This window comes from Geotrypetes seraphini, chromosome 10 (assembly GCF_902459505.1).
Source record: "Geotrypetes seraphini chromosome 10, aGeoSer1.1, whole genome shotgun sequence".
Classification (NCBI taxonomy): domain Eukaryota; kingdom Metazoa; phylum Chordata; class Amphibia; order Gymnophiona; family Dermophiidae; genus Geotrypetes; species Geotrypetes seraphini.
In genome coordinates, this window is record NC_047093.1 from 60851352 (window position 1) to 60879124 (window position 27773).

A 27773-nucleotide genomic window follows, 5' to 3' on the forward strand; every position below is an offset into this window, starting at 1 on the left:
TAAAGAAAATAATACCCCAGCAATTTATTTAAAAATACTTAAGACAAATGTGTGAAGAACATTGAACAAGAGGTATATAATCCTGTGTTAGGGCACACTATGCAGGAAATATATACCATCCAATTTGGATCATGGTTTACACCCATCAAATTGGTATTAATTACTCATAACTACCAAGCAACTGAAAAGGCTATAAATCAAGCCTTTATTTAACCACTGTTCCTTAAATATGTAGTTCTAATTTTAGCCAGTGTATATCCTGTAATGTTTAAAGACATCTAATACATTTCACATGAGTTTGCAGCTATTTCACGAGAGGTAATAGTTGGCCCAATTTGCTAAAACAAAGGTGTTCTTTTCTTACTAACCCAGACAATTCCTTCTTTGTTTTTCCAAGATTTAGATTACTTGTAATAGCATTTTTAAATGAAATGTGCAACTGTAGCTGTAATGTTCTACATTCATCTCAAGATGAAAGACTCTTATCTCCAAATCCATATATTCTTTTCTAAACCAGGCAATTTTCATGATATTAGTGTTTAGTTTCTTGTGTGTATAGTACCCTCTTGTATTAGTGTGAAAATGAAGGGCCATTCATATTATAACTTTTGTGAAAGTTGAGTCGGTCATAGAAAGTGATGAAGTTGTCAGTGCCAGTCACATCGCTTCTTTCCATGATGGTGTTAAAACCGTGGTTTCTGTACATTCCAGTAGTCCGCAGTTGGGTTGAAAATTTGCTGGATAAACTATTGAAACAAGTCTGTAAAAAAAAAAAAAAAAGAAGCAAGAAACGAGAGCTTAGTCAGTGTTCCTTAACTCTTAGCTTGTTATTAAAATTATGGGTACCTGTCTATATGCATGCAACTTCAATATGATTGAAGATTCAAATTAAGTTTTTTTAATTTTTTTCCTTGATTTATATTACTGACATTATTAATATACATGTACAGTATATTTCATGTTTAGTAGCTTCTATATTGTATGGCAGGCCTTGACAAATTTTCACAAAATCTAGGAGCCAGCCCAAAAACTTAATCTTCTCTTGTTTCTTCCTCCCCATCCTTCCAACATTGTCCTCGGTGAAGGGGGGTGGAATCCCCTTCCAGATCAGCAATAGCTCTTTTAGAAACTGGTTTACTGAGGGCTTTTTTTTTTTCCTATTTTGTGTCTATGGGCAGAAAAACTTTAGTAAATCAGTTTCTCTGGAAATCACTGGCAAAAACCAGTAGCCTCCCTTTCTAAAACATGATGTCGGCTGTATGATAGCACTTTCTAGACAGTGAAACAAAAGACAATTGCCTCTTTGTTGCACATCTCACCAAAACCTAGTCTCCCACCAGTCTGACTATTGATCACACATACTCCATGGCCTTCACCCAGTTGCTCACTTACTCACATATACCTGCCCTTAAAGCCTTCGCCCTTCACCTAGGACAATTTACCTAAAAAGCTGCTGACAATAAGGCCAAGAATAGCACTAGCCTAATAAACTTAAGAAGTGAGATGCCATTTCCACGCAAACTACTCAAGCTGTGGCATACATACTTACGGGCATTTCGTGGACTGTAGGCAATCTGTTTCCATAGGTCTGGTTACTTGTTCTGAACACTGGGTGAGTCTTTATATATCTGGAATTATTGAAAACAAGGAATGAGTCCAGTGTGGTCTACTATTAAGTTGTGTTGTTTTATTATAGGTCTCATTTTATTGCAGTGAGATCTAGTTCCAAAACCTGGGGTTAACTATAAAATAACAAATCTTAACGGTAGCCCTTGTTGATAACTTCTTCCCTAAGCAGCTAGATTGGCTTTCTTTGTGCTAGTAGGATCTAATGAATCCATTTACTAACTTGTTTGTGACAATCTGTAAAAAGAGCAAACATCTTGCAGAGAGAGTGCCTAAAGTTTGTAACCCAATAAATGCTAATTCTAGTGCAAAAGGGTTGTGTATTAGAGAATGACAGGTGAAAAAATTCATCACCATTCCTGTCCCCATGGATAACTGCTGGAAACCAGCCTGTGTCATTCTTTAGTGTCTATCTCAACCTCAGTCCCTCTACACCAGCATTCTTCAATGCAAGGCTTGAGGGTCAGTGGTTGTGCCCATTCATACGCTTAAAGAATGACATGGAGATGGTTTCCCGCGGTTATCATGGGGATGGGAACAGTGATTAATTTTGTCACCATGTCATTCTCTATCTCTGATTTTGAGATCTGGTATAGAGAGCCTCATTTACATTTTTTCCACTTTGCCTCCCCTCACTCTCAGCTGTCCTGTAACTCCTCAGTTGTGTTCTCTATTCACGAGATGGAAGGAGCCTATCCTCCTCTTGTTTATTTTTTTTGTTGTTTTATGTTATCCAGTCTTGAGGCTTTTTGGTGCTACAGAGGCTTCTGGTTTCCAGCTATCTCTGGCTGCTAAAGAACACACACTCTGAGGGAAGAAGTCTGGAGCCAAGAGGCAGCCTGCTTTGCAGGACATCTGCTTGACCAACCTGCATTAGCAGTCTGGGAGCTCAGGGACTGTTCCCTTGGGAGCAAGATTCACTCCTGGTTTTGTCCACAGTTTATATCCAGGACTGGGTGATGATTGCAATCTCCCCCTTATTTTTTGTGTTCCAGTGGGGGTTGAGGTCTCAGTCCAACCCAAAGAACTGAGTAATAGTCTTAATAAGCAAGCTATCCGAGATTCCAGGCTTGTCTAAGACAGTGTTTCTCTCTCTGCAGTTATCAGCCTAAGCAGCTTCCAACACTGGCTGTAACAGCTTATGAGAGAAATTGGGGGGGGGGGGGGGTAAAAGTAATTTTTAAAGTTTTCTGGGGCTAAGGCCAGTGTCCCCTATCTCTAAAATCCTGTTCCCTGAATTTGTTTGACCCCTTATTTAGCTCTCACAGGTTGTTTTTGATGCTAAAATCACTGCCATAGCGGCCATCTTGAATTTCCTGATTTTGGAATAAAAGCCTCTCTGCATCAAAACACCTTGATTTGACTCAAAATTGGGTTAGATGGACTCCTCAGACAAGGATACTCTGGATTCAAGCCAGATTAGTGCTGGATGGCTGACCGAGGATCATGTGTCCAACATGGCACTTGAGGGGGATGGGAGCCACTGGTTTAGCCTTGAGTCCCTCTGGTGGTATGGGTCCCAAGATGACACGAGTTCCAGATCAAAAATCCTGGTTGGAACTGGGAAAGTGTGTGGCACACAGGAGTACCAGGAAGCGGCATCTAGGCATCCTGGTCTGGTTTTAACTCCAGAATTTATAAGCTTGATGTATGAAACGTATTTAAATTTCAGTGGTTGCAGTGACCCCCTTGGCAGTTGTGGCGGTGGCAACGCCTGGGGTTTCCCCACAGCAGAGCCATGCACAAGATATGGGTGTACAGTCAGAAAAGGACTGGGATGAAGTAGAGTCTGTATCTATGCCTTTACTTGCCCAGTGTGGGTCCTCAGTACTAGAAGATTCTGCATCCTACCTGGGAGGGCCAGGTCCTGACCAGGTGGCAGCCCTGGATTTTAGAGAAGACTCAACTGTACACAGGCTAAGCCCACAGTGCTTTTGGAGATTATTACTGAATCCAAGAATTAAAGATAGAACCTCAACAGACATCTACTGCCCAGTGCTAGCTTATGAGCAGCACTAAGACTCAGACTACATACATCTGGACATTATTAAGATGTTGACAGACCATTGGGAGGTCCTGGAGGTGCCTTTATGGATGGCTAAAGCCATGACAAAACTTTACATGATGGATACTGAATTTCATCAGCCGTTTATTCTGCTAAAGGTAGCTTCCCTGGTGGTGCAGGTTACTCAAGTGTACCATAAGAACATAAGAATTGCCGCTGCTAGGTCAAACCAGTGGTCCATTCTGCCCAGCAGTCCGCTCATGCGGCAGCCCCCAGGTCAAAGACCAGTGCTCTAAATGAGTCCAGCCTCACCTGTGTATGTCCCAGTTTAGCAGGAACTTGTCTAGCTTAGTCTTGAAACCCTGAAAGGTGTATTCCCCTACAACAGACTCCGGAAGAGCGTTCCAGCTCTCCACCACTCTCTAGGTGAAGAAGAACTTCCTTACGTTTGTACGGAATCTATCCCCTTTCAACTTTAGAGAGTGCCTTCTCGTTCTCCCTACCTTGGAGAGTGTGAACAGTCTGTCTTTATCTGCAAGTCTATTCCCTTCAGTATTTTGAATGTTTCGATCATGTCTCCTCTCAGTCTCCTCTTTTCAAGGGAGAAGAGGCCCAGTTTCTCCAATCTCTCACTGTACGGCAACTCCTCCAGCCCCTTAACTATTTTAGTCACTCTCCTCTGGACCCTTTCGAGTAATACCATATCCTTCTTCATGTACGGTGACCATTGCTGGACGCAGTACTCCAGGTGAGGGCGCACCATGGCCCGGTACAGCGGCATGATAACCTCCGATCTGTTCATGATCCCCTTCTTTATCATTCCTAGCATTCTGTTTGCCTTTTTCGTCGCCGCAACACATTATGCAGATGTTTTCATCGACTTGTCGATCAGAACTCCCAAGTCTCTTTCCTGGGAGGTCTCTCCAAGTACCACCCTGGACATCCTGTATTCGTGCATGAGATTTTTGCTACCGACATGCATCACTTTTCACTTATCCACATTGAACCTCATTTGCCATGTTGATGCCCATTTCTCGAGCTTGATTATGTCACTTTGTAGATCTTCACAATCCCCCTATGTCTTCACTACTCTGAATAACTTCATATTGTCCGCAAATTTAATCACCCCAGTGAAGAGGGGAGTGGTGTTGAAAGATATACAGGACCGCAAACTGGATTTTGTCCTTAAGAGGCAATTTGAGGCTGTGATATTGAGTTTGAAAGTGGCATCCTATGTTGCTTGCTACTCGAGGTTATGTTGTGCTTCAGGAGTGGAGGCTGACGCAGATCTCCAGTTCCTTATGTCAGGAGTGGATTATGTGGTATATGCTCTGTATGATCTGTTCAGGGTCCTGAGCAAAGTTTCTTATGCTATTTCTGCCTATAGAATGCTTTGGATCAGACAGTGGGCAAGAGATTCAGCCTCTAAGGCAATGCTGAGCAAATTGCTTGGTAAATATCTTGCAAGCAACTGGATGGTTGGATAGGCTGGAGTGAGCTTAGATGGCAACTTCAACGGTTGGACAATACAGGGTGGACTTTAGTCTATGGCCCAGAAATATCAAAGGAGAAACAAGTTAATTTAAAGAGCTTGACTACTTTATGGCCAGCATGCAGGATTGTAAACCAAAGTCTTTACCAGACAGCAGACCAAAGGCCCTTAGAAGGTGAGGTCGAGATAATCTTCGTAGCACTAGGAAACTTCACCAGTACTCAGGAAGACTTTGGATCCAGAGATCATTTCAAGGCTTGAGACACAGGTTTTGGGGTGCTAAACATCCCCAGTCCTCGGGATCGCTTTCAGTCACTCCAAAGAAGCAGTTTTGATGCTAGGTCAGGAGCCGCTCCAAGGATAGGAAGGAGGTTGTAAAATTATTGGGAAACATGGGTGAAGATCACTTCAGACCGCTGGGTACTGGATATTTTTCAGGAGGGATACAAGCCTGAGTTCTTTTGTCTCCTTCCAGACCTCTTTGTGGGTTTTCTTGTGGGAAAGCCAGAGAAAGTGATCAGAGTTCAAGCAACAATAAAGAGGTTACTAGGGCTAGCAGCCATAGAAGCTGTCCCAGACGCAGAGTCGGGCTTGGGCAAATACTCTATATACTCTGTGTCCAAAAGAGATTCAGAGGACTGGAGGCTGCCCTCAAAACACCACACTTCTGCATGGAAACTGTGAGGTTGGTCATTGCCTCTATGGCGCTGGGGAGGGAGGGGGGATTTCTCACCGGCCTATCTGAATATCCCCATTTTCCTGAATCACAGGAAGTTCTCAAGGTTTCATGTTCTGGAGCAGCACTTCCAGTTCTCACCCTTTCAGTTTGGGGCTGGCCACAGCCCCTTGCACCTTCACCAAGATGATGGACAAAGGAGCAGCATACTTCTGCAAGGAGCAGATATAAGTGCATCCATACCTGGACGAATGGCTGTTATGAGCTCCATCTGAATCAGAAAGAAGGACAGCAGCGCAGCTCGTAATCCAGCTTTTGCATAGACTGGGCTGGATCATATTTAAACTTCCAAAAAAAGCCATCTGAAGCTCACACTGTTCCTGGGGTATCTGGTCATTCGTTTCAACATGAAGGACAACAAAGTTTTTCACCCAGAAGCCCATAGAGTGAAGTTCACGTCACGCGTCATATCAGGGAGTGTTGGGAAAGGCCAGCACCAGTAGCTTGGCATTACTTGCAGGTGCTGGGGGGTCAATGATGGCCATGTGGTCACATGGGCTAGAGCACATTTATGTCCTCTCCAGCACGTGCTTGCCCCACTGGACCCTGCAGCCAGATACATTACAGATTGAGCTGTGGACAACAGAAGTGTGTCACAGTTTGAACTGGTGGCTGGAACCACAGTCTGTAGCTCAGGGAGTGCCTCTTCACGTCTCCACTTGGATTCTGATGACAGATGCCTATGGCTGGGGAAGTGGTCCATCAACTGATTAGAGCTGAGAGCCATCCATCTGGCACTGCAGGTGTTTGGCAGCTCACTGCAGAACAAGGCGGTATGAGTTTTCTTGGACAATGCAACACTGGTAGCCTATGTCAATTGACAAGGAGGCACCAAGAATGCTCTATGGTTGTAGGCCCAAATGATGTTTCAGTAGGCGATGATCCAACTTTTGGCGCTTTCAGCAGCACATGTGTAGCAGGAGTGGACAGTGTTTAAGTGGATTTCTTCAACCAACAGACTCTGCATCTTGGAAAATGGGTCTCTATCTCAGGCAGCATTCAACAGCATTGTGAGTCAGTGGGGGTGCCCGAGGATCAATCTGATGGTGTCAGCAGCCAACAAGAAAACAGCATGGTTTTTCAGTCGAAGATACAAGACAGGAAGCGCTGATCTGAATGACTTGGTGCAGCTGTGGCTAAAGGCAAAGTCCTGTGCAGAATAATGTCACATCCATAGCTGATAGTTCTTGTTACATCAGACTGGCCAAAGCGTCCATTGTATGCAGATCTGGTCTGTCTAAAGAGCGACCAGGGTCTGACTACCCTGTCATCCGGGGTTACTCTCACAGGGTTCAATCACTCTGGAGGATCCGGAGCTCTTGGGTCTTATGGCATGGCTCTTGAGCACTTAGCCTTAGCATACAAAGACTATTCAGAAGTGGTGATTGCCACTCTCCTAAAGTCCAAGAAGCAGACAATCTTGGCTGCCTATGTGAAGGCTTGGAAGTACTTCCAGGGCTGGTGTGCACAGAAGAGTGAGGACCCACCTGATCAGGGCACCAGTTTTTGCTAATCCTAGCATTCATTCAACAAGGCTGGAAAAAGGCTTAACGGCTGGCTACCTCAGAGTACAGATAGTGTGTCACTCATGCTTCAGATCCCAGTCAAATAAAAAGGACATTGGCCTCACCCAGATATGTTCAAATTTTTGAAGGGAGCATTACGTCTGCATCCTCCTATATGTCAACTGTTTTTCAATGTGGAGTCTCAATCTCGTATTGCAGGCTCTCACTAGAGCTCTGTATGAGCCATTGGAGATCGTGTCATTGATGGACCCGACAGTTAAAACGCCATTTTTAGGGGTGGTCACATCAGTGCATTGGGTTTCTGAACTACAGGCCTTAGGCTACATATAGTCCCCTCTTTCTTGCTGAAAGTAGACTGCAATTTTCACGTCAACCAGGAAGTACAGTTGCCAGCTTTCATGCCCTCGTGATCCAAGAAGAGTGACAAAGCTCTGAAATTGCTGGATGTACACAGAGTGTTTCTTTGTTATCTGGAAGTAACAAATGAGTTCCAACTGCCTGATCATCTCTTTGTGTTGGCGGATACTGGCTGCTGGGGCTGATCGACTTCAAAAGTGATCATTTCTAGATAGATTTGCATGGCCATTTCTTCAGCTTATATTGGCAGTGGAAAGCAACCTCCAGTTAAAGGCACATTCCACTAGGAGCGTAGCTTCCACCTGGGTGGAGTCTAAAGCAGCCTACACTGAAGAAATTTGTAGAGTGATCACATGGTCCTCTCTCCATACCTTCACAAAGTTTTATAGGATGGATGTCACATTTGGATCTTCTGTACTTTCAGCAGGCTCATCTGTCTCGCCCTAGGTTCCCGGAGGATGTCCCACAGTTTCAAGAATGATGTGCCTATTGCTCTAGAAGGGAAGATTAAGTATTTACCTTGATGATCTTGTTTCTAGTAAATAAGCACATCATTCTTGAAGCCTATCCTGTCAAATGTTCTTTAGCCTGCTTAATGTCTGGCATGTCCATATTACCGGATATCTTGTTTCTTTCCTCTGTCCAGCAAAGTCAAGGAAAGAGACCACTCCTATTTTTGAAGAGACTAGGTGCTATCTTTCAAAACAATGACTGTTAGTGCAGGTTTCATTCAGGTAGGTGGCTTGTTCATTCCACCTCGTTATATGTTTCATGATTGTTTTGTGTTAAATGTTATAAGCAGAACAAACTTGTTTTTCCCTAGCAACAGCAGCAGATGAATCCAGAGACCAATGGGATAGCTCACATCTACCAGCAGGCGGAGATAGAGAAACTGATTAACAGGTGGTCCTATTGGCTGGCACTCCTCCTGTATCTCCAGTATTCTCTATCTCCCAGCAGGTGATAGTCGCTATTCAACTAGCTCCTGGAATCTGGCTGTAACTAGGCCTTTATTTTCTCCTGTTGAGACTTTCTCTTCAGTGAGCTGGCTGATTTATTTCTCCTGTTGAGATCTTCTCTTCAGTGAGACAGGGGTGTCCGGCTGAACGGTGCCGGCTTTAGATGTTACACTTAGGCCCTCCCTTGTCCCTGCCTTACCCTCCCTCCGATGATAGAGGGTCTGCCTTAGTCCCTATTTTTTCTTCTTTCCCTTACAAAAAAAAAAAGGGACTCCCTGCAGCTACATTTTTGCCTTGCTAGTGCTGAGCAGCCGGCATTTCCCAGCATCTCCCGGCTCTGTGCAATGGGTTTCTGCCCTTTTTGTGATGAACGACTGGCATCCACCGGCACTTTCATTCACCATGTGGATCTTTTGGCGGTTGCTGTATGCAATGCGGGCTCGACGTCGCGTGAGTACAGCCGCTGTTATTTTGTGTTCTGGACTCTGGGGTTTCGGTTGGGCAGACCTGAAGTTTGGTCATTCGGGGGTGCATGTGTGTGTTTATCTTTGGAGGGCTCCGGTTTGGTCATTGGCAAACTGGTGGCCACCATTTTTCCCGCGTGAAGACGGTATGCGCTTCATCTTTGCTGCGAACGGCAGGCTGTATTTTTCAGCGGGACGGTGCTCTTGTGCTGTCGGCAGTGCCACAATGTTTCCTGCAGCTGTACATTTCAGCTGGACCGAGCCCCTTCGTTGTCGGCAAGCCTCAGCGTTTCCTGAGGCTCTGCTTTTCTGTGGGCCGACCTTTTCACGAGGCAGTTGTTTTTGGCGGGCAGTTCTGCTTCACTGTCGGCAGAGCCGCAGTATTTCCCAGGGCTCTCATTTTTGGCGGGATGAGAAATCTGGGTTGTTGGACATGGATACGGTACACTTTTTCTGCTTTAAAAAAAAAAAAAAAGGAGCAACTATACAGTGAAAACACTCCATATGACGCGGTTTGTGTGCTCGGGGAGTGTTTCTTTGCACTTTGCCTGCTGTTTCAGGTGCATGCTGGTGGTATGTGCCCAGCTCGTTAGCTATGTCAGGGGGTTGCAGAGTTAATTGACCTTGGTGGTTGCCAGCCCAGTGTGGTGGCCTTCTGCACCGGGTTAGCACACCGCGCATCGCAGCAGCAGGCAGTACACGCTTGAAAGTACATTATGCAGGTTTCTTTTTGTCTCTCTTGAGGCCTGTATATCTAGGAGGCTTTGCCTGCGTGGCTGTTTTCTTCTCTGGTTCTCTGGATGAGTTGCAGATGGGTCTAGGGGAGATGCCGGGTGGCCGGTTGGCTCTTCTCCTATTCGTATGGCAGGACTGGCTTCCTCTATTTTTGGATTGGCAGTTTCTCCCGGTTTCCGACTGCTTCTAATCCCTTTTATTAGACGACCCAACGAGCAGGCAGCATGTGCGGTGCAGCTGCTTGTGGCCCAGGGCACGTGTTGGAGGACCTGGGAGGGGAAAGTCTGAGATTATTTTCCCTGAGCCTACTTCTTGGAAGACCGCATCTTTCTCCTCTCTGAGGGGGCCTGGACTTCAGATTTCCATGCTTATCATGCTGGTTTCTCCTGTCGCCATTTTCTCACGGCACAGGCTAGACGGGCCCCCCGACCAGACAGGAAGGGCTGTACAGCTCCTTTTCACCAGGAGCTAGTTACCTATTCTATCGTTATTCTATCATTCGCGATGTGAGCTTGGTCGGATACCTGTTAGGATGCTGTTGTTTTCCACGGGGCGGTAGATGCAGCGTCTGGATTGCGTCTAGTACGTATTCACTTTAAAGGACATACGTATGTCGCTCATGTTGCATGAAGTTAGTACTGTTTTCATGGTTCCGATATATTCCTCTTTCCATGGTGAAACTTGATTTTCCTAGAAGAATCTTCTTGCAGATCCTAGTTCTCATACTGCCATTTCCTGACCTTCTGCACTTCATTCTGAGGGGATCTTGACTTCGTCCAATGACTCTTCAGGCTTTCTCCTGAGGGAGAAGACGCTATAATGTCAGGTCAGGGGGCTGTGATGATTTTTCTGGATGCTTGCAACTTTGCATCCTCCTCAGGTTTCTAGTTCGTTCTTGGGGTCTCTATGTTTTGTGTTTCCCTTTTCAGTGTTACTGGTCCTCAGGGCAGTTCTTGTAGTTCTTCGGGAACTAAGGGACGTGGTTCCACATACTGCATGGTGCCCAAGCCAAGGGCTTTGGACAGGCTGGATCCCATTCTGCTGAATTAGTTTCTTTGGGTTACACATTTCTGCAGAAAAACTGGGAGACTATTTACATTGTCCCTATGGACTCCGAATCGGCACTAGGTTTGCTTGCCTCTCTTTGAGCTGCGCTTTCGGTTTTGGCACATGCCATTTCACCTACCCAAGGCTTCAAGGACATTTTGGAAAATGTGGGCAGGGGTACCGTTTTGGCGCTACCAGGTGGTTCACCTAATTTCTTCTTGACTGACTGCTTGATTCGGACGTCTTCCAGTCGGGCCATTTGACTGACACGAAAAGGGTGGTTTCCTTTCCTCAGTTCTTTGGACATGGCTCTTCGAATTTGGACAGCGCTCTTTTCTCCTGTGCTGTTTATAGGTATATCGGGGAGCTGTTTTTATTCATATAGGAGAGAAATGTGTTTCTCCCGGAGACTAGGGCAATGGGTCACAGTCTCAGGTTTGCTTTCTTCTTCAATCACCATGACCAAGAATATGGGATTCTGTACAGGTTACAGGATCCCTGTTGCTGACTCCACTGGGAACTTCGGCTTGCTTTCCCATTATAACGCTACAGCAGTCGCTTTTGTTCCGGTGGTTCCCGGTACCTCAGGGCTCCAATTATTTGGTAGGCTCCTCATGCATCGCTCTGTATGATTTGGTGACTCAGTGAGATTTCTCTTTTCAAAAGCATGCCTCAGTCCTTGCTGGACTAGCTCGTGGCCGCCAAACATCCTGAGCTGTCGGGTTGGGGGGCTCGGTGCCTTCCATCCTCAGCTCCAGGAGTCTGGTCTTAGGTGGCGACTCAGTTCTTGTTCATTCTTCTACTCTTGAGCATGGTCAGGCTGCCTTTCTGGAGCTTCGGACAATTCTTCCGGAATACCGCTGAGGATCCTTTCAGTCAGTATTATGATGGGGGTATTTCTCTACAGCTTGGGCAGTAGGTGATGTACTCAGTTGACAGGTAAAGTTGTTGTTCTTCTTCAATGGGTGGACCCTCATCTTCCTCTTCTGTTGGCAGATCATTTTCAGGGTCAGGAAAAGAGTTGGATGGACTTTCTTTCCGTAAAATCTGAGCATAGCCCATTTATTGCATGTTCCGGTGTACAGCGCTGTGTACGCTCTAGCAAGTGTACACGTTTGTAATATTGAAATCTTCTACCTCCTGGATATTGGGAATTTTGGCTCAGGCGTTCCAGCTCTTTTGGTGGACGTGAGATCTCCTGGAACTAGACCTCATGGCCTCGTCTCACAATTCTCGGATTCCTTGCTTCTTCGGCGGGCACAGGGAGTGGGAGTTAGAGGGGGTAGCAGCGTGGCTTCTTTCTTGCCTCTGGTTTCTCTTTTTCAGTGTTTTCCCCTGGCTGTTGATGGCTTGTATTTGTCGTCTCGAGCTCGCTTTCTGGGCACAGTCTTTGTAGAATCTCTGGCTTGGCTGCGCCATCCTTGCTATGCGGATTTGATGAGTCTTTTGACAGCCGGACTACGTGTTCTGGTATCTCCAGATTTGCTCCCCTAGGGTCCGATCAACATGGATATTCATACTACTTGGGTATTACGACCTAGCTTTTGAGAAGTCATGACTTCCGTGTAAGAGTTATGCGAAGCAGGTTGTTTCTTCTCTTGTCCAGGCGCTACAGACGTCTTCACCTGTGGCTGCTGCTTCCTTTTGGAGGTTTGTTCCTTTCTTGGATACTTCTCATCATTTGCACCCTTCCGGAGGTCCTTTTTGGCACAGGGTATTGCCGAGGGCTTAGCGTTCAATTCCCTTCAGCTTCAACCACCATTCTTAGCTTTTTACAAGGACGAGGAATATTGCTCTTCACTTACTTCTCAGCTTCATGTAGTTCAGTTCCTAAACGGAGTACGGTATGTTCGTACACCTCTTAGTAAACCCTGTCTGGAGTACTATCTTCAGGTACTTCTTCGCAGTTTACAGAAGGCTTCATTTCCTCCTTGTACCATTGAATAAGGGGTTTCTTGTGGCCATGGCTTCGGCTGCAGTTTTCCGAGTCGCAGGCCTTGTTCAGCGGGGATTCCCGTTTCTGATTTCTAAAATCTGGGGTTTCAGTTCAGACGGTACCACAATTCTTTCTATGGAGGTGTCATCCTTTCTTTTATGACACGCTCACTTTTCTTTCCTTCTTCCTGGGAGAAGAAATGGGGAGACGTGCTTTTATGCACTGCTTTTTTTTTTTTTTTTTAAAGTGCGTGGCGTTCTCCGCGAGCAAGGTTTCTAATGACTTTTGGTTGTTTAGATCATCTTTTTGTATTCTTCAAGGGACGCCTCAAACATATGGCGGCATCCAAAGCCTCCATCGCTCGATGGGTCCAGGAGGACATTCTTTACGCTTGCTTGATGGCAGGGAAGCGGTTGGCGAATGAACTTCATGACCATTCCACAGGAGCGATGGCTACTTCTTGGACTCGGTCCAGAGTTTTTTTTTTCCTTGGAGGAGTTTTGTCTCGTGGCTACTTGGTCTTCCAAGAGTGCCTTCTCTCAGCATTACTGGTTGGCTGTGGGGGCGCATGCGGTAGATGCGTTTAGTGCTTCGGTTGTTGCGGAGGCGGAGTTTGCTTCCCACCCAGATTGAGGATTGCTTTGCTACATCCCATTGGTCTCTGGATTCATCTGCTACTGTTGCTAGGGAAGGAAAAATTATGTTCTTACCTGTTAATTTTCTTTCCCTTAGACACAGCAGATGAATCCAGAGCCCCACCCTTTCTGGATATTGTCTGTCGGTTTTTTCGAAGTTTGTTATTGTTGAGGGTTGTATTCTGTATTATGCCTTTTGAGATTTGTTATGGGAAATAAGTTTTTTCCTTGCTATGCCTATTGCTGGTTACGGATGCTTGGGCAAGGAGCTATACTGGAGATACAGGAGGAGTGCCAGCCAATAGGACCACCTGTTAATCAGTTTCTCTATCTCCGCCTGCTGGTAGATATGAGCTATCCCATTGGTCTCGATTCATCTGCTGCATCTAAGGGAAAGAAAATTAACAGGTAAGAACATAATTTTTCCTTTGGGGTGACTCCCCGTACCACTCCCTGCTATACTCTTTAATTAGCTGTTCGTAAAGTTTCACTTGATTGTATTTACAGTTTATTTTATTGTAAACCGCCTAGAAGTCGCAAGATTGTTGGCGGTATATAAGAATAAAGTTATTATTATTATTATTATTATTATTATTCTCTTCTCTAGGGCTGACCATCTGCTTTGATACAAACTACAAAAAGGTCAAAGGTTCCCAAGAGTGGTAGTGAAACAGTGTCCCCAGCAAAGGTTAAATCAATAACCAACACAATAATGTGTATAAGGTAAATAACTCAGAATTTTACAAGACTTAGGTACCCTCAGTGCGAAGGGTACCTAAGTCTTGTAAAATTCTGATAGTTATTTACCTTATACACATTATTGTGTTGGTTATTGATTTAACCTTTGCTGGGGACACTGTTTTACTACCACTCTTGGGAACCTTTGACCTTTTTGCCTTTTTGTGGGTCTCTTTATAAGGTTCTTTGGCAATTCTGTTTTTGGAGTTTGTTGATACAAACTATGGCATTACAGGATAGCCAAGAGTGAGGGGAGGTAGATCAGAAAAAAATGCATATAAGGCTGTCTACACCAGATCTCACAATCAGAGATACACAATCCACAGGTTCAAGAATGATGTGCCTATTTACAAGAAAGATGATTATCAAGGTACGTACCTAATCTTCCTATGAACTGTTTTCATCACAAAGATGGAGTCTTTTACGCAATCTCTCTGCTCAGCTTTTCTCTTTCTTTCTTCCAACAATCTAGACCTTGATTATTTTTATTTAAAATGTCCAGTTTGCCCTTTTCCAAGTTTATTGTAAATTTGATAAAACGCTTATCAAAATACTAAGCGTATTACAGCAATAAAATAGGGATAAGAACAGAGATAAAAACAACCATATTAAACCATATTAAACAGATGAAATATACAAAGACGAACAAGACACAAAATAAATGTAATAAGAACAAAAGGATAGGGGGAAGAACTACAATAAATACAGAAAAGAAAATATATATGGGAAAAAACAAAAGGACTATGGGGTTCAATAAGAAAAGAATAGTAGGATAATTAGTCAAAAGCATCAATGAATAAGAAGCTTTTAAAAGCTCCTTTAAATTTATCTAAGTTCTGCTCTGCCTGAAGATAAGTGGGTAATGCATTCCAGAGTGTGGGTGTGGTACCTGAGAATATTGTTGTTCTACAGGTATTTATTATTTTTAAAGAAGGAACCCAAAGTAGATGCTGTCCAGACGATCTTAAGGATCTATTAGATTCATAAGGTATAAGATTTTTATCAAGGAATGCTGGTTCTTTAGTTTTAAGGGTTTTGAATATTAAAAGGGCAATCTTAAAGTTATCCTGAATTGGACTGGAAGCCAATGGGCTTTTTTTTTTTTAAAAGAGAAGTAACGTGTTTGAATTTTCCAGAGTTTGTAATCACTTTGATGGATGTTTTTTGTACTAACTGTAAGCGCCTAATATCTTTGACAGATTCCCCGATATAAGGAGTTACAATAATCTATTTTCAAAATGATAAGTGAATGAATTAAAATATTGAAGATGGTTCCAGAATTTTTGCCAGAGATCTAATCATTCTAAGTCTATAAAAGCAGCTTCTTACCACAGAATCAATTTGTGAACCAAAGTTGGGTCGGTTGTCTATAGTTACTCCTAAGATTTTAATCATGTCAATAGATTTGATTGGAATGTTATTAAATACATATTGGAGATGTAATTTGAATATTATCTTTCCATGGGAAAAAGAGACTTGGTTTTAAAAATATTAAGAGATAACATGTTTGTTTTTAACCAATCGTTAATACGGTCAAGTTTTACATTTATAACGTAGAGGTCATTGCTATTGGATGGATCAGTGGGATGTATGATTTGGAAATCATCTGCATACACATATGCTGTAAAACCAATTGTTTTCCTCTGCTTCCTTTTATCTCACCTATGTTATTGGGGGACAATGTGATCAGTTGCCTTAGTCCCTACAAGCATCCTCACTGCTTTTATATTGGGTTAAGATTATATATACAGTCACACCTCAGTTTGCAAGTAATGCAATTTGCAAGTGTTTTGCAAGACGAGCAAAATACTCCAGCAATTTGTAACTCGCAAACCAAACGTCTTGTAAAATGAGCAAAATTTACCCACAGCTTAAGTTGATTTTCAAACCCTGCCACCCCACGATCTTGGCAACGTGCTCAGAGCTGAAGCGAGGCCTGTTCTACTTCTCCACCACACCGTTAAACCAAGCCCCACACGCGCCCAACCCAAGAAAATCCAGCAGCGAGAAACAGCCAATCCCAAGCATCTCGCCCTGTGCGGGTTGAAAGTGGCACTCAAATCAGCTCAGGGATCCAGGGAGGGGGCGCCGGACTGACCTACTGTACCTTCAAGCCAGGAAGAAGACTGACTGGGGCCGGCTTGTTCCCAGGCGCTGGCAGCGGACAGATCCTGCTCTGAAGGAGAGGGAATGCAGGCCTGAAACAGTGTGCCAGAGAATGTCTAATAAAGTAAATGTACGAGGCAATCTATGCCGCTCCCACGTCACTTTATTGTCCTGTCCTAGTTCAACAAAATAACAATCATTCAAAATCCCGAGATGCTCCCTGTTTCGTTTTACTGGAACTGAGTATAATTCTAAGCTGGGGGGTGAAGTTGGATATATGTAGGACCACCATTAAAGCAAGAGTGAGGAACAATGTGGAACAAATCATCTGAGTTTCCATTATCTCCTATGGGGAAAGTTGCTTTGGATTACGAGCATGCTTCTGGAACAAATCATGCTCGTAAACCAAGGTACCACTGTATATTATTTTGTGTCTATTACATGTGCTATATTTTGCTGTACTTTAAAACGTAAGATGTCATTTGACTCTTACTGTGTCCTGTTATATGTTTACTAGTCTTATAGCCCGTTACATTAACGGGTGCTAGAATATATGTGTCTGTCTTTATTTCTGTCTTTCTTTTTTTTCCTTGGTTATCCACCACCACCCCTTGCCTGCTCCCCCTGTCCATTTTCCCTTTTACCTCCCCTGTGTCCTCCACCACCCCATCACTGCTCACCTTATCCAGCAGCAGCCCTTCTCCCTTTGTTTTACCTCCCCCCTGTCCATCATCACCTCCTTCCTGCTCCCCCTGTCCAGCAGTAGGCCTCACTTCATTTTTCTGCCCCCCCTGTCCATCAACCCCTTTTTCCTGCTCCCCCTGTCCAGCAGTATGCCTTCCTTCCTTTTTCTGCCCCTCCATTTCCCTGTGCTGCAACATTTCCCTCCCACCCCACTTCTCTGTGCAGCATTTTTCTCCCCCTCCCCCATACCTTCCTCCTTACCTCCATGCCCTACCATTCTCTCCCCCTCTGCTCCCTTTCCTCCTTGAACTTCATCAGGCAGCAGCATTTACAATTAATTGCTGTTGCCGGCTTCAGGTCTTCCTCTCTGGCGGGTCCTGTCTTCATGAAAACATGAAGTAGGCAGGACCTGCCAGAGAGGAAGGCCTGAAGCTGGCAACAGCAGCAAATTTTAAACGCTGCTGCTGCCCGAAAAGGAGGAGCGGCGGGGTCATAAGAGGCGGAGCTGCAGCTCCCCGAGCTACGATTTCTGCCGTTGGCTCCTTCAGTCCCAGCTGTCTCTCTAAAGACGCAGCGGCGGCTCCTTTCAAGATTCCCGACTGCATCGGACTTCCGACGCAGGTGGGGATCGCTACCCGTTTCCTACTTCCTTTCTTCCGACGGCAAGAGCCGCCGCGGCAGACAGGCTCCGTGCCGTAGCGCGCATGCGCACTCCTACCTGCGGGTCCCTACAGCTCACGGAAAACGGGCTCACGCAGGTGGGAGTGCGCATGCGCAGCTTAGGGTTTTATTATATTAGGTTTAGATTTAGTGCACATTGCCCCCCATCCCTGTACCTGAAGGCAATCAGGCCATCAGTATGTTGGCTTTACAATTGAAGCTGGTAGTTAAGGCAGTAGAGGGTTAAGTGAAACGACCAGGTCCCAATTTGTATTAGCCTCATTCTGCTGTCACACACAAACGCACATGCAAATATGCCAAGGGATATATCTCCTTTATTCAGAGTACTACACATATTTATAGCATTTCACATGGGTCAGTTTTTTCAGCATATGACTGTAGGAAAGCCCATATTTGGTAACAGGATACATAAAAGCAACTAGAAAAAGGTAGCAAACATAAGGAGGGGGGGGAAGTTTCCATCTATGGCATATAATAATGTCTAAGGTCAAGCAATGTTTCTTTTTTTTTTTTTTTAAGTTCAATTTCTTTTATTATTTCAAGCAAAATACAGTTAAAAAAGAACCATATATGGCATGGATAATAAGAAAAAAGAAAGAAAAGCTAACATTACAGAACTGTATCACAAGCAGTGTTCCCGCTAAGCTGCGTTGGCCTGCGCTCGCGCACAAAATATTACATCGCAGCGCAAAGTTTCTCTTCACAGCGCACACACGCGTCGGTAAGGTAAGGGGACGCATTGGGGGGATTGCACTTCCCCACAATTGCCATGCTTCGGTTCCTCTTCTTCCTTCCTTCCTCCCCCCCCCCCCCCGCGGGACCCTGCGGCACCATCAACTCTTACTCCCTCTAATGTCGGCCCTGCAGCTCCAGACTTCCTCGCACCTTCTTCCCTCCCCCTTTGGATCGCTATTATTTTAAATGTTATAGCCGCGGAGCTGTATCCATCAGTGGAGATGTCTAACCTCGGCCTGCCCCGGAACTCTTACTGCAACAGTGACTTCCTGTTCCTGCCTAGACGGGCGGCTGCTGCAGTAAGAGTTCCGGGGCAGGCCGAGGTTAGACATCTCCACTGATGGATACAGCTCCGCGGCTATAACATTTAAAATAATAGCGATCCAAAGGGGGAGGGGAGAAGGTGCGAGGAAGTCTGGAGCTGCAGGGCCGACATTAGAGGGAGTAAGAGTTGATGGTGCCGCAGGGTCCCGCGGGGGGGGGGGGAGGAAGGAAGGAAGAAGAGGAACCGAAGCATGGCAATTGTGGGGAAGTGCAGAGCTGCAGGGAAGAGTGTTGCGGTACCCAGCTGGAGGGAGAAGGAAGATGAGGGAGGGAATTAAAGGAGATGCCAGGGCTTGGAGCGTAGGAGGAAGGTATGCCAGTCTAAGGGAAAAGGAAGGGGGAGATGTGAGAGCATGGAGGGGGAGCGAAAGATGGAAGAAAAGGAAAGGAGAGAGATGCCAGAGAATCAGGGAAGGGGAGATACCAGACTATGAGGAGAGGTGTGGGAGAGGGAAGGCGAGGAGAGAGATGCCAGACCAATGGGGTGAAAGGAGAGATGGAAGGGGGAGGCATACAGTTTCTGGAAGGGGCATAGAAGGAGAGAAGATGCCATATAGGGGAAGAGAGACGGCAGACAGTGGATGGAAGGAAGAGAGTTACAAGAAGATGAGGAAAGGAGAAACCACAGAAGACAAAGGTAGAAAAAAATTTCTATTTATTTATTGCTTTAGGAGACATGTGTCACTGTTTCTGTGAAGCATTGTATTCAGAGTCCAGCTTCTTGCTGGTTCAATTTAACCTTTGTCTATGTATTTTTATTTTATCCCCCCTTTTACAAAACTGTGAAGCGTTTTTAGCACCAGCCTTGGTGGTAGCAGCTCTGATGCTCAGAATTTTATGAGCATCAGAGCTGTTACCTCCGTAGCTAAAATCCACACTACAGTTTTGTAAAAGAGGGAGGGGTTAGTTTGTGATTACATATTCCTTACTAGGCGAAGGTGTTTTCTGTGTTCTGTGTGTTCGAAAGACATGGTTTTCTGTTAGGATTGACGGTGTAGGATTGATCTGTGCTGGTCTGGCTTGTTTAGTTTTACAATGGGTGTATTGATGTACTGCTCACTGCAATATGTAAGATGCTGCCTTTTCCTAGGTACTCATGTGTGACGTGTGGTTTGTTACTAAAAATCATGTTTTTCTTACAGATGGGGGGGGGTGCCAAAAAATGATGGGCCCCGGATGTTACATATGCTAGGTACGCCACTGTATGTAAAGATACCAGAAAGCTGGCGTAGCAAAAACTTCTAAGTTTTGAGTATTTAACCCTCCCACAATCTCACGGGCACTCGTTTCAAGTTTATTGAGATTTTGATTTAAACGCAATATCAAATATTTTCAATGCGTATAACAAAAATAAATTTGGGGAAATAAATAAAACCATTTGAACCAGTGTTCCCGCTAAGCTGCGCTGGCGTGCGCTGGCGCACAAAATATTACATCGCAGCGCACATGTTTCTCGTCACAGCGCACGATCGGAAGAGGCGTACGGCAGATGGCAGGGCGGCGAGAGGAGAATCGGGCGAGTTGGCTCATAACTTGCTGGCGCCCGATATTTTTGGCTCACGGTGAAAAAAGTTTGCTCACAACACCCGCCCGCTTAGAGGGAACACTGATCACAAGTAAGATGCTTGATCACAAACATATTGACAAATCAAGTAGATATATGTTGCAAGAGGGAAAGTATAGATGCCCAAAAGTACAGCAATCATATCTCAGTCAGAAGAGGGCCCCAAATTTTGTTGAAAGTAGGTATAAAGTTCGATTTTTCAGCGGCAACTTTTTCAAATTTGACAAATAAACATACTGTATTCCACCAGATATTAGAGTCCAAGGTGGAAGAGTCTTTCCAGTTAGCTAGAACAGGTTTAATCGCCAATTGTAGCAGACAGGACAATAATCTGGATTGGTAGACATCAAGATCATCTGGTAACATAGCTGAACCAAATATAACAATTGGAAAAGAAAGTGCAGATGAAATAGGTAAAATATCACAAATAATTGACCACACTTGCGACCAGTAAGACCTGATATTTGGACAGTGATATAGCATGTGATCAAGGGTGCCCACATTAATGGAACAGGACCAACATTTATTCGAGTGTTTACTGTCAATTTTTGACAGTCTATGTGGGGTCCAATACGCCCTATGTAGGATGAAGAACATCATTTGTGCTATTGATGAGGATTTGAGAGACTTTCTAGCAGATAACCATATATGTTCCCAAGTAACGGGTGTGAATACAACATTAATATCATGACTCCAAACATCATGTAGTGACCTACAAGATGAGAATTTATGATTCCGTAGAATACGATACCAGGCAGAGGCCTCCTTCCTTTCACCACTGTATGTTGAACACCAAAGACACAGTGTAGGAGCAACATGTGTCAGAGTTTTAAGTAAGTGGCTAGAAGAGATACAGTGATGTAGTTGCAACCAGCGGAAGAAATGATTTGCGGGTATATTGTGTTTTGCTTGCAAGGTAGTGAATGACAGCGGTTTGGAGTCTTCCATTATTTGATGAACATGACATACGCCCAGTTTGATCCATGATTGCCATTCAATGTATTGTCCCTGAATCATGATATGTGGATTGTTCCATATAGATGAGTGGGTCGTCGAGTTCCATCTAATGTCAGCCGATTCATCCAAGATCTGGATCGCTTTCCTGGTGGAAGAGATGATGACATCATGCTTGATTTTAGCAGAAGGATTTGCAAAGGGTAAGAGGCGCAGATGATATTCAGAAAGAAAGGCTCTTTCGAAAAGAAGCCATGCAGGAGGACGCAGTATTGGACACTCCACTATCCATTTAGAGCCTTGTCTGGACAGGAATGCTAAATGGTATTCGTAATAACTAGGAAAATTCACACCTCCACATTCCTTGGACATTTTCAGTTTCTTTAAAGCGATGCGAGGTGTTTTTTGATTCCAAAGAAATTTGACCAATATTGATTCCAGTCGGGTATAAACACCCGATGAGAATAAAAACGGAATCATCGAGAGAATATAGTTTATCTTAGGGGTCAGAATCATTTTGATGGTGTCCAACCTGCCCCACCAGGACAATTTAAGTGGAGACCAACGCTCAGTCAATGTTTTGGCAGTTTGAAGCAACAGATCCTCATTAAGGGTACTTGTATCCTCCAGAGTTGGGCCAAAAAACAATCCCAGGTATTTCAATTTTTGAGACGTTAGTTTAACCCCATGATGTCTCAAGGAGTCATGACACACAGAATTGTTAAGAGGCATGAGTTCTGTTTTTGAAATATTAAGCTTGTATCCAGAAACCCTAGCATATGACTCGATGGTATTAAAAATGTTGCTGAGAGATTCAGGCACCGAATACAGCAAGATATCATCTGCGTACGCAGAGAGTTTCACCTGAAAGGTCCCATATTTAAAGCCTATGATGTGAGCATTTGATCTGATAGCGATAAGCAGTGGTTCCAAAATTAAGTTAAACAATAAAGGTGAAAGAGGGTAGCCTTGTCTGGTCCCTCGAGACGGGCGGAAAGCCCTCGATAAAGAGTTATTGATCCTCAGGTTGGTTGATGGATTGGCATAGAGAATCCGAACCATTTTTATAAAATCCATATGGAATCCAAACCAACGCAGCACGTGGAATAAAAAGGACCATTCCGCACGGTCAAAGGCTTTTTCCGCGTCTAAAGCCATAGCCACCAATGGGTCTGTAGAGTGCTGAACTTGATTGATAATGTGAGAGAAGAGTCTGGTGTTATCCGAGGAGAGGCGACCTGACATGAAGCCACATTGATCAGTGTGTATCACTGTGGGTAGTACCGCTTGCAACCGCATTGCCAAGACTTTAGCAAAAATCTTCGCATCTAAGTTAATCAGTGATAGAGGTCTATAGCTCCTTACATCCAAAGGATCCTTTTCTGGCTTCAGCAGAACTATTATTGTGGCTTCAGTGAATGTTCCTCTGATATCACCAGTAGCAATGAGGTAATCAAAAAATTTCGATAAAGTCGGAATCAACAGATCTTGAAATGCGAGGTAAAACTCAACTGTGAGACCGTCAGGTCCAGGAGCTTTCTTTTTAGCCATTGAAAGTAGGGCTTCTCTTATCTGTGATTCATGTACAGGTGCTGATAGCATTTCATTGTCCTTAGATGTAATGGTAGAGTGTGGTAAATTAGCTAGAAAAGGCTCAAACGAGAGAGGGTCAGGCACATCAGAAGCGTATAGATCAGTATAAAATGTCCTGAACTGAGAGCAGATATCATCAGTGTTAGTCCAGAGATTGCCCAGATCATCTTTGATAGCTGGAATCGTGGTCCGTTCCGATCTGACCTTCACATACTCAGCAAGTTGATGTCCACATTTATTAGCCGTTGAGTAGTAATGAGCCGTCTTCATGAATACCTCCTTGGCCGCAGCCGAACTGAGTAGTAAATTATACTCAAAACGTAATTTCCTAAGAGATGACAAGGAGTCTGCATCCCGTAAATGAAGCATGTGATAGTTTTCCGCCTGCTTCAGTTTTTTTTGTAAAGTAGATTCTTGATCTGTGAGAAGTTTTTTCCGACGTGCTGTGTAGGAAATGATCATACCCCGTATGAAGGCTTTGAAACAGTCCCAGGTGGTTACCCAAGAGGTATCCTCCGGATTATTTAATTCAAAGAAATTTGAGATGTGATTCCGAATTTCAAGCAAAAAAGTGTCGTCGGTCACCAGATTAGAATTGAATCTCCATGCGCCTTTGTTGATGGGAGTGCCCAGATCTTGGAGAGTAAGGAGTATGGGTGCATGATCCGATACAGCTATCTCACCTATCGTCGCTGTAGTGACTTTCGACATTAGAGCATAGCTGATCAAAAAGAAATCTATTCTAGAATAAGATGCATGAGGTGCAGAGAAAAAAGTGTAGTCCGTGTCCGACTGATGCAAGGTCCTCCATGGATCTCCCAACTTAAACTGAGTCTGTAGGTCTTGAAGTTTAAACCACGATCTAGATTTCCGGTAGGGCACAGTAGATTTTCGGTCAATGAGCGGATTCAGTATTAAATTGAAGTCACCGCCTATGATAACACGGGAATCTCCAACCAATGTGATCTCAGTAGCCAAAGCATCAAAGAAAGCAGGGCTGTCTACATTAGGTGCATAGATGTTGAATATGGAAATAAAATCTCCATTGAGTTTAAGATGAACACTGAGCCTCCTGCCTTCCATATCAGCAGCGTGAGATAAGATGGCAAAATCTGGTCTTCGGCGAATAAAAGTAGCTACTCCACCCTTTTTGTGGACCGCAGCCGAGTATAAAACAGGATAGCACCACTTCAGGTTAAGTTTGGAGGATTCCAACGAGGACAAGTGAGTTTCCTGTAGTAGAATGACATCAGGAGTAAATTTTTCAACATAACGTAATATTTTGGTCTTTTTCACCTGATTATTGAGTCCCTTGACATTGAGAGAAAGACATGTTATAGACATGATGCAAGAGGATAAAGATTAGGCATATCAGAGCATGAAATAATGATCCCTATTACAGTGATTGAAGCATACAGTGCAACAACAATAATCTGTTTGTGAATGAAAGCAAAAAAAATACAGCCTGTAATGAACATCATGTTAGCAACGGCTAACAATGCCCTATGGGGGTAATGGTCTGCACTAACAGCCCAGAACAAGAGAACCACAGAGGAAAAAACACACAGTGAGAGTAAAAATCATCAATGTGATAGGTTAGACAAGCCAGAGTATAACAATTTTTCCTTGCATGTAACAACACAGTATAAAGGCAGTGAGACATGAGGTACAGAAGAACATGTGAATAGAACAGATAGCATGGATTATCAAAACACCACACAACAACAAGATCAGGTTTTATCAATGGCAGAAGGCTTCTCAGATTCAATGAATTCTGCCAGCTCTGTTGGATTGGCAAAATCTGTTGTTTTGTTCTTTAGAGTGACTCTCATGCGCGCCGGAAACAGGATACCGAACTTGGCTCCCAGATCTTTCAATGCAGGTCTGTATGCTAAAAGTTGTTTTCTTCGTTTTGCTGTTTCTGGTGATAGATCCGGAACAAAAAGCAACTTACTGCCTTCAAACACGATTGGGCCATGTAGCTTGGCATGCTGCATTATCAGCATGGTCTGAGCATGGCGGACCATAGAGGCCACAATCGGGCGCGGGTAGCGAGTGGGGTGGCTGCGTTGATGCGGTACCCGGAATACGTTGTCAAAATCCAGCTTAGTTGATTCAGGCAGCTTCAGGATTTGTGGCAGGAGAGCACCCAGAAATTCACTCAGGTCACACGATTCTCGGCCTTCCGTAAGGCCAAGGAGACGAAATCCATTGCGTCTCGCCCTGTTGTTCGCGTCCTCCAGCGCGCGTTCAAGATGTGCAGTGCGTGAGGCCTGGCGGCGCAAGAGCTTGAGAGATTCATCTGTGGCTGAAGCTTTGTTTTCCAGAACTTCAATTCTGGTAAGTGCTTTAGCGAATTCACCATTTAGGTTTGCTATATCGGTTTTCATCTCGGCAATATCCCGATTGGTGTCAGTTAGCAAATCTTTAATGCCTCGAAGCTCTTCCAAAATGGAGGCCTGCTCGTCTTCAGGTTTGCTAGGATTATTTTTATTAGGAGAAACCGGCTCCACACTTTTGCGTTTGCCCGGCTTCGATGTAGCCATTATAACGATCAAAATTTGATAAAAATAATAAACAAATTTGAAGGAAAAGCACGATGATTTTCGATTTGTAGCTTATTTTCCTCAGGAGCTCTTTCCCTAGGCTGCCATATGTGCTAGAGCTCACTAGCGCCCCCGCAATGTTTCTTTTTTAACAAATGTTTCTTATCAAAACAAGTCAACTACAGAACAAAATGGGGACACAGAGCTCAGAACACAAAAAGAAAAGACCTTGTGGTTTCTTGGCAAAATGATAACTGTTTCACCAGTTCCTTTTATACAAACAGGAATAGAAAAACTTACAAAGAATATATGTTCCCCTTCATTAAGTAACTTGTCCAAGGAGCACAGTGGGCTGTGAACCAGTCTTCTCCCTATTTTCTCCCTGTTAAGAACATAAGCAGTGCCTCTGCTGGGTCAGACCAGAGGTCCATCATGCCCAGCAGTCCACTCACGCGGCAGCCCATCAGGTCCAGGACCTGTATAGTAATCCTCTATACCCTTCTATCCCCTTTTCCTTCAGGAAATTATCTAATCCTTTCTTGAACCCCAATACTGTACTCTGTCCTATCACACCCTCTGGAAGTGCATTCCAGGTGTCCACCACCCTTTGGGTGAAGAAGAACTTCCAAGATTGGTTCTGAATCTGTCCCCTCTTAATTTTTCCGAATGCCCTCTTGTTCTTGTAGTTCTTGAAAGTTTGAAGACATGATATGTGTGTGTGACTGTGGAAGCAGATGAGGACCATAGCCTTCTGTGAAGGATTTCATTTCCTAAAGGTTGGCCGATATAGTTGGAGAGAGATCAGCGAAGTGTGCTGGGGAGGGAATACCATCCCTGTGGCACTAGAAAATTTAGTTATGGAGTTGAGAATACAGAGCCAGGATAAAGGGAAGCAGAGAGTAAATGCAGGAACATGTGGAGAGGAGACAACACAATGAACACTGTTTTAAGGGGGGCAACAGTGGAAGCAGGATAAATGAAAATAATTTCATTACCTGGTTGAGACACAGCTGTCGCTGTGAACTGAGTGGCCCAAGGTGGATTATGTCCCTCAAACTGAGCCATAATAGCAGGAAACTCGTCTTTTTCTTCTATGGGTGTGATTCCTTACTTTATTTTTCCAACCATTAGGCTATTCCTCTACCAACACAAGCTAATTTATATACATTAATAATGATACTTAATAGCAGCAGAGGTTCCTACTTCTCTAAAGTTAATTTGGTACATTAGCTAATCTACGGCCTAATTTGCTACCACAGTATCTGAACAGCACATTTTCTTTTTGGCTAAGTCTTACCATTCCAAATCGGTAAACTCATGTAACCTCACAAAAGAGAGATTCTCTGATGAAGGAATGTTGGAGCCCTTCGGTTAATCAAATAGACTTACTATAATATCACAAATAATGTAACTGATCTTCAACAGGCAAAAAGGTCAATTTACATCACCTGTAACCACCATACCAGGATCCAGGGTCATTGAACCTGGCGGGCAAGTCCTGGCTCACTCTGTAATAGTCGCTTGTCTTTTCACGTTGAAGCTCTGGCTTTGGGCTAGATTGAGGCTCCCGAGGGGGCGTTTGAGACATATTTATGTATAAGAGAACCGCACACAGGTCGGATGTTTGTCTTTTATATGGCAGCTTGCTGCCCACGGCGCACCAGCACACAAGGAAAGAGAAACCCGGCAACTGTTGCCAGGCGACAGCAGCACGGCAACAAAGTATTAGCGCGACATAAAGACTCGTGTGGTTTCCAAGCAACTAAAAATCATTTCCCCCTACCGAGAGTCCCCTTGCTTCCAGCACTTCCCTCTGCTTTTGCGGTCTAGAAATGCAATGCAATGTTATGTGCTGATAGAATTAGAAATGAGCAAATCACTGTGAAGCAGCTGGTAAACGCTGGGTCGATTTTCAGTGTCTCTGAACCTGCAGGCGATCTGCTTGCAGGCACCAGCTATAGTTTCTGATGATAGGAGAGAAACACCAGGCGCTTATGGAACCGAACATTACGTTCTCAGCCTGCAGATGAGTGTGGACTGCTAATACCTCAAAGCAGCTGCAGCCTTAAAAGGCGTCAGGGCCTCAAATCCGTCTTCGGTTCCACGGATCTCCATGCTTTCTAATGAAGATCGTGGGATCTGTATTGCCTGAAACCCCCAAAAGCTCAATATATAAATAAATACATTAAAAAAATAGTAGTCCCACAGTACTGACAAGTCAAGTGACTTGTTTACACACCCGCAACAGTTTAACCTCTTGGGAACATATCTAAGCAAAAACTTTTCAAGGTAGAGCGGATCCCGGGTCTGGGTAAAACCAGGATTTTCAG

General features: G+C 44.3%; 1 protein-coding gene across 2 annotated transcripts; it reads right to left on the reverse strand.

Moving 5' to 3' along the window:
* Nucleotides 1-27745, reverse strand: C10H9orf116 (chromosome 10 C9orf116 homolog). 2 transcript variants are annotated; one of them, XM_033962275.1, is made up of 3 exons: nucleotides 27491-27745; nucleotides 1550-1628; nucleotides 1-760 (listed from the first exon to the last, which is right to left on the reverse strand). In XM_033962275.1, exons 1-3 carry the CDS (start codon nucleotides 27556-27558, stop codon nucleotides 572-574), a joined length of 336 nt encoding a protein of 111 aa, XP_033818166.1. In that variant the 5' UTR covers nucleotides 27559-27745; the 3' UTR covers nucleotides 1-571. The 2 variants fall into 2 exon arrangements, with proteins under 2 accessions (XP_033818166.1, XP_033818164.1); XM_033962273.1 differs by lacking the exon at nucleotides 27491-27745 and adding an exon at nucleotides 26892-27218.
* Nucleotides 27746-27773: the final 28 nt, after the last annotated feature.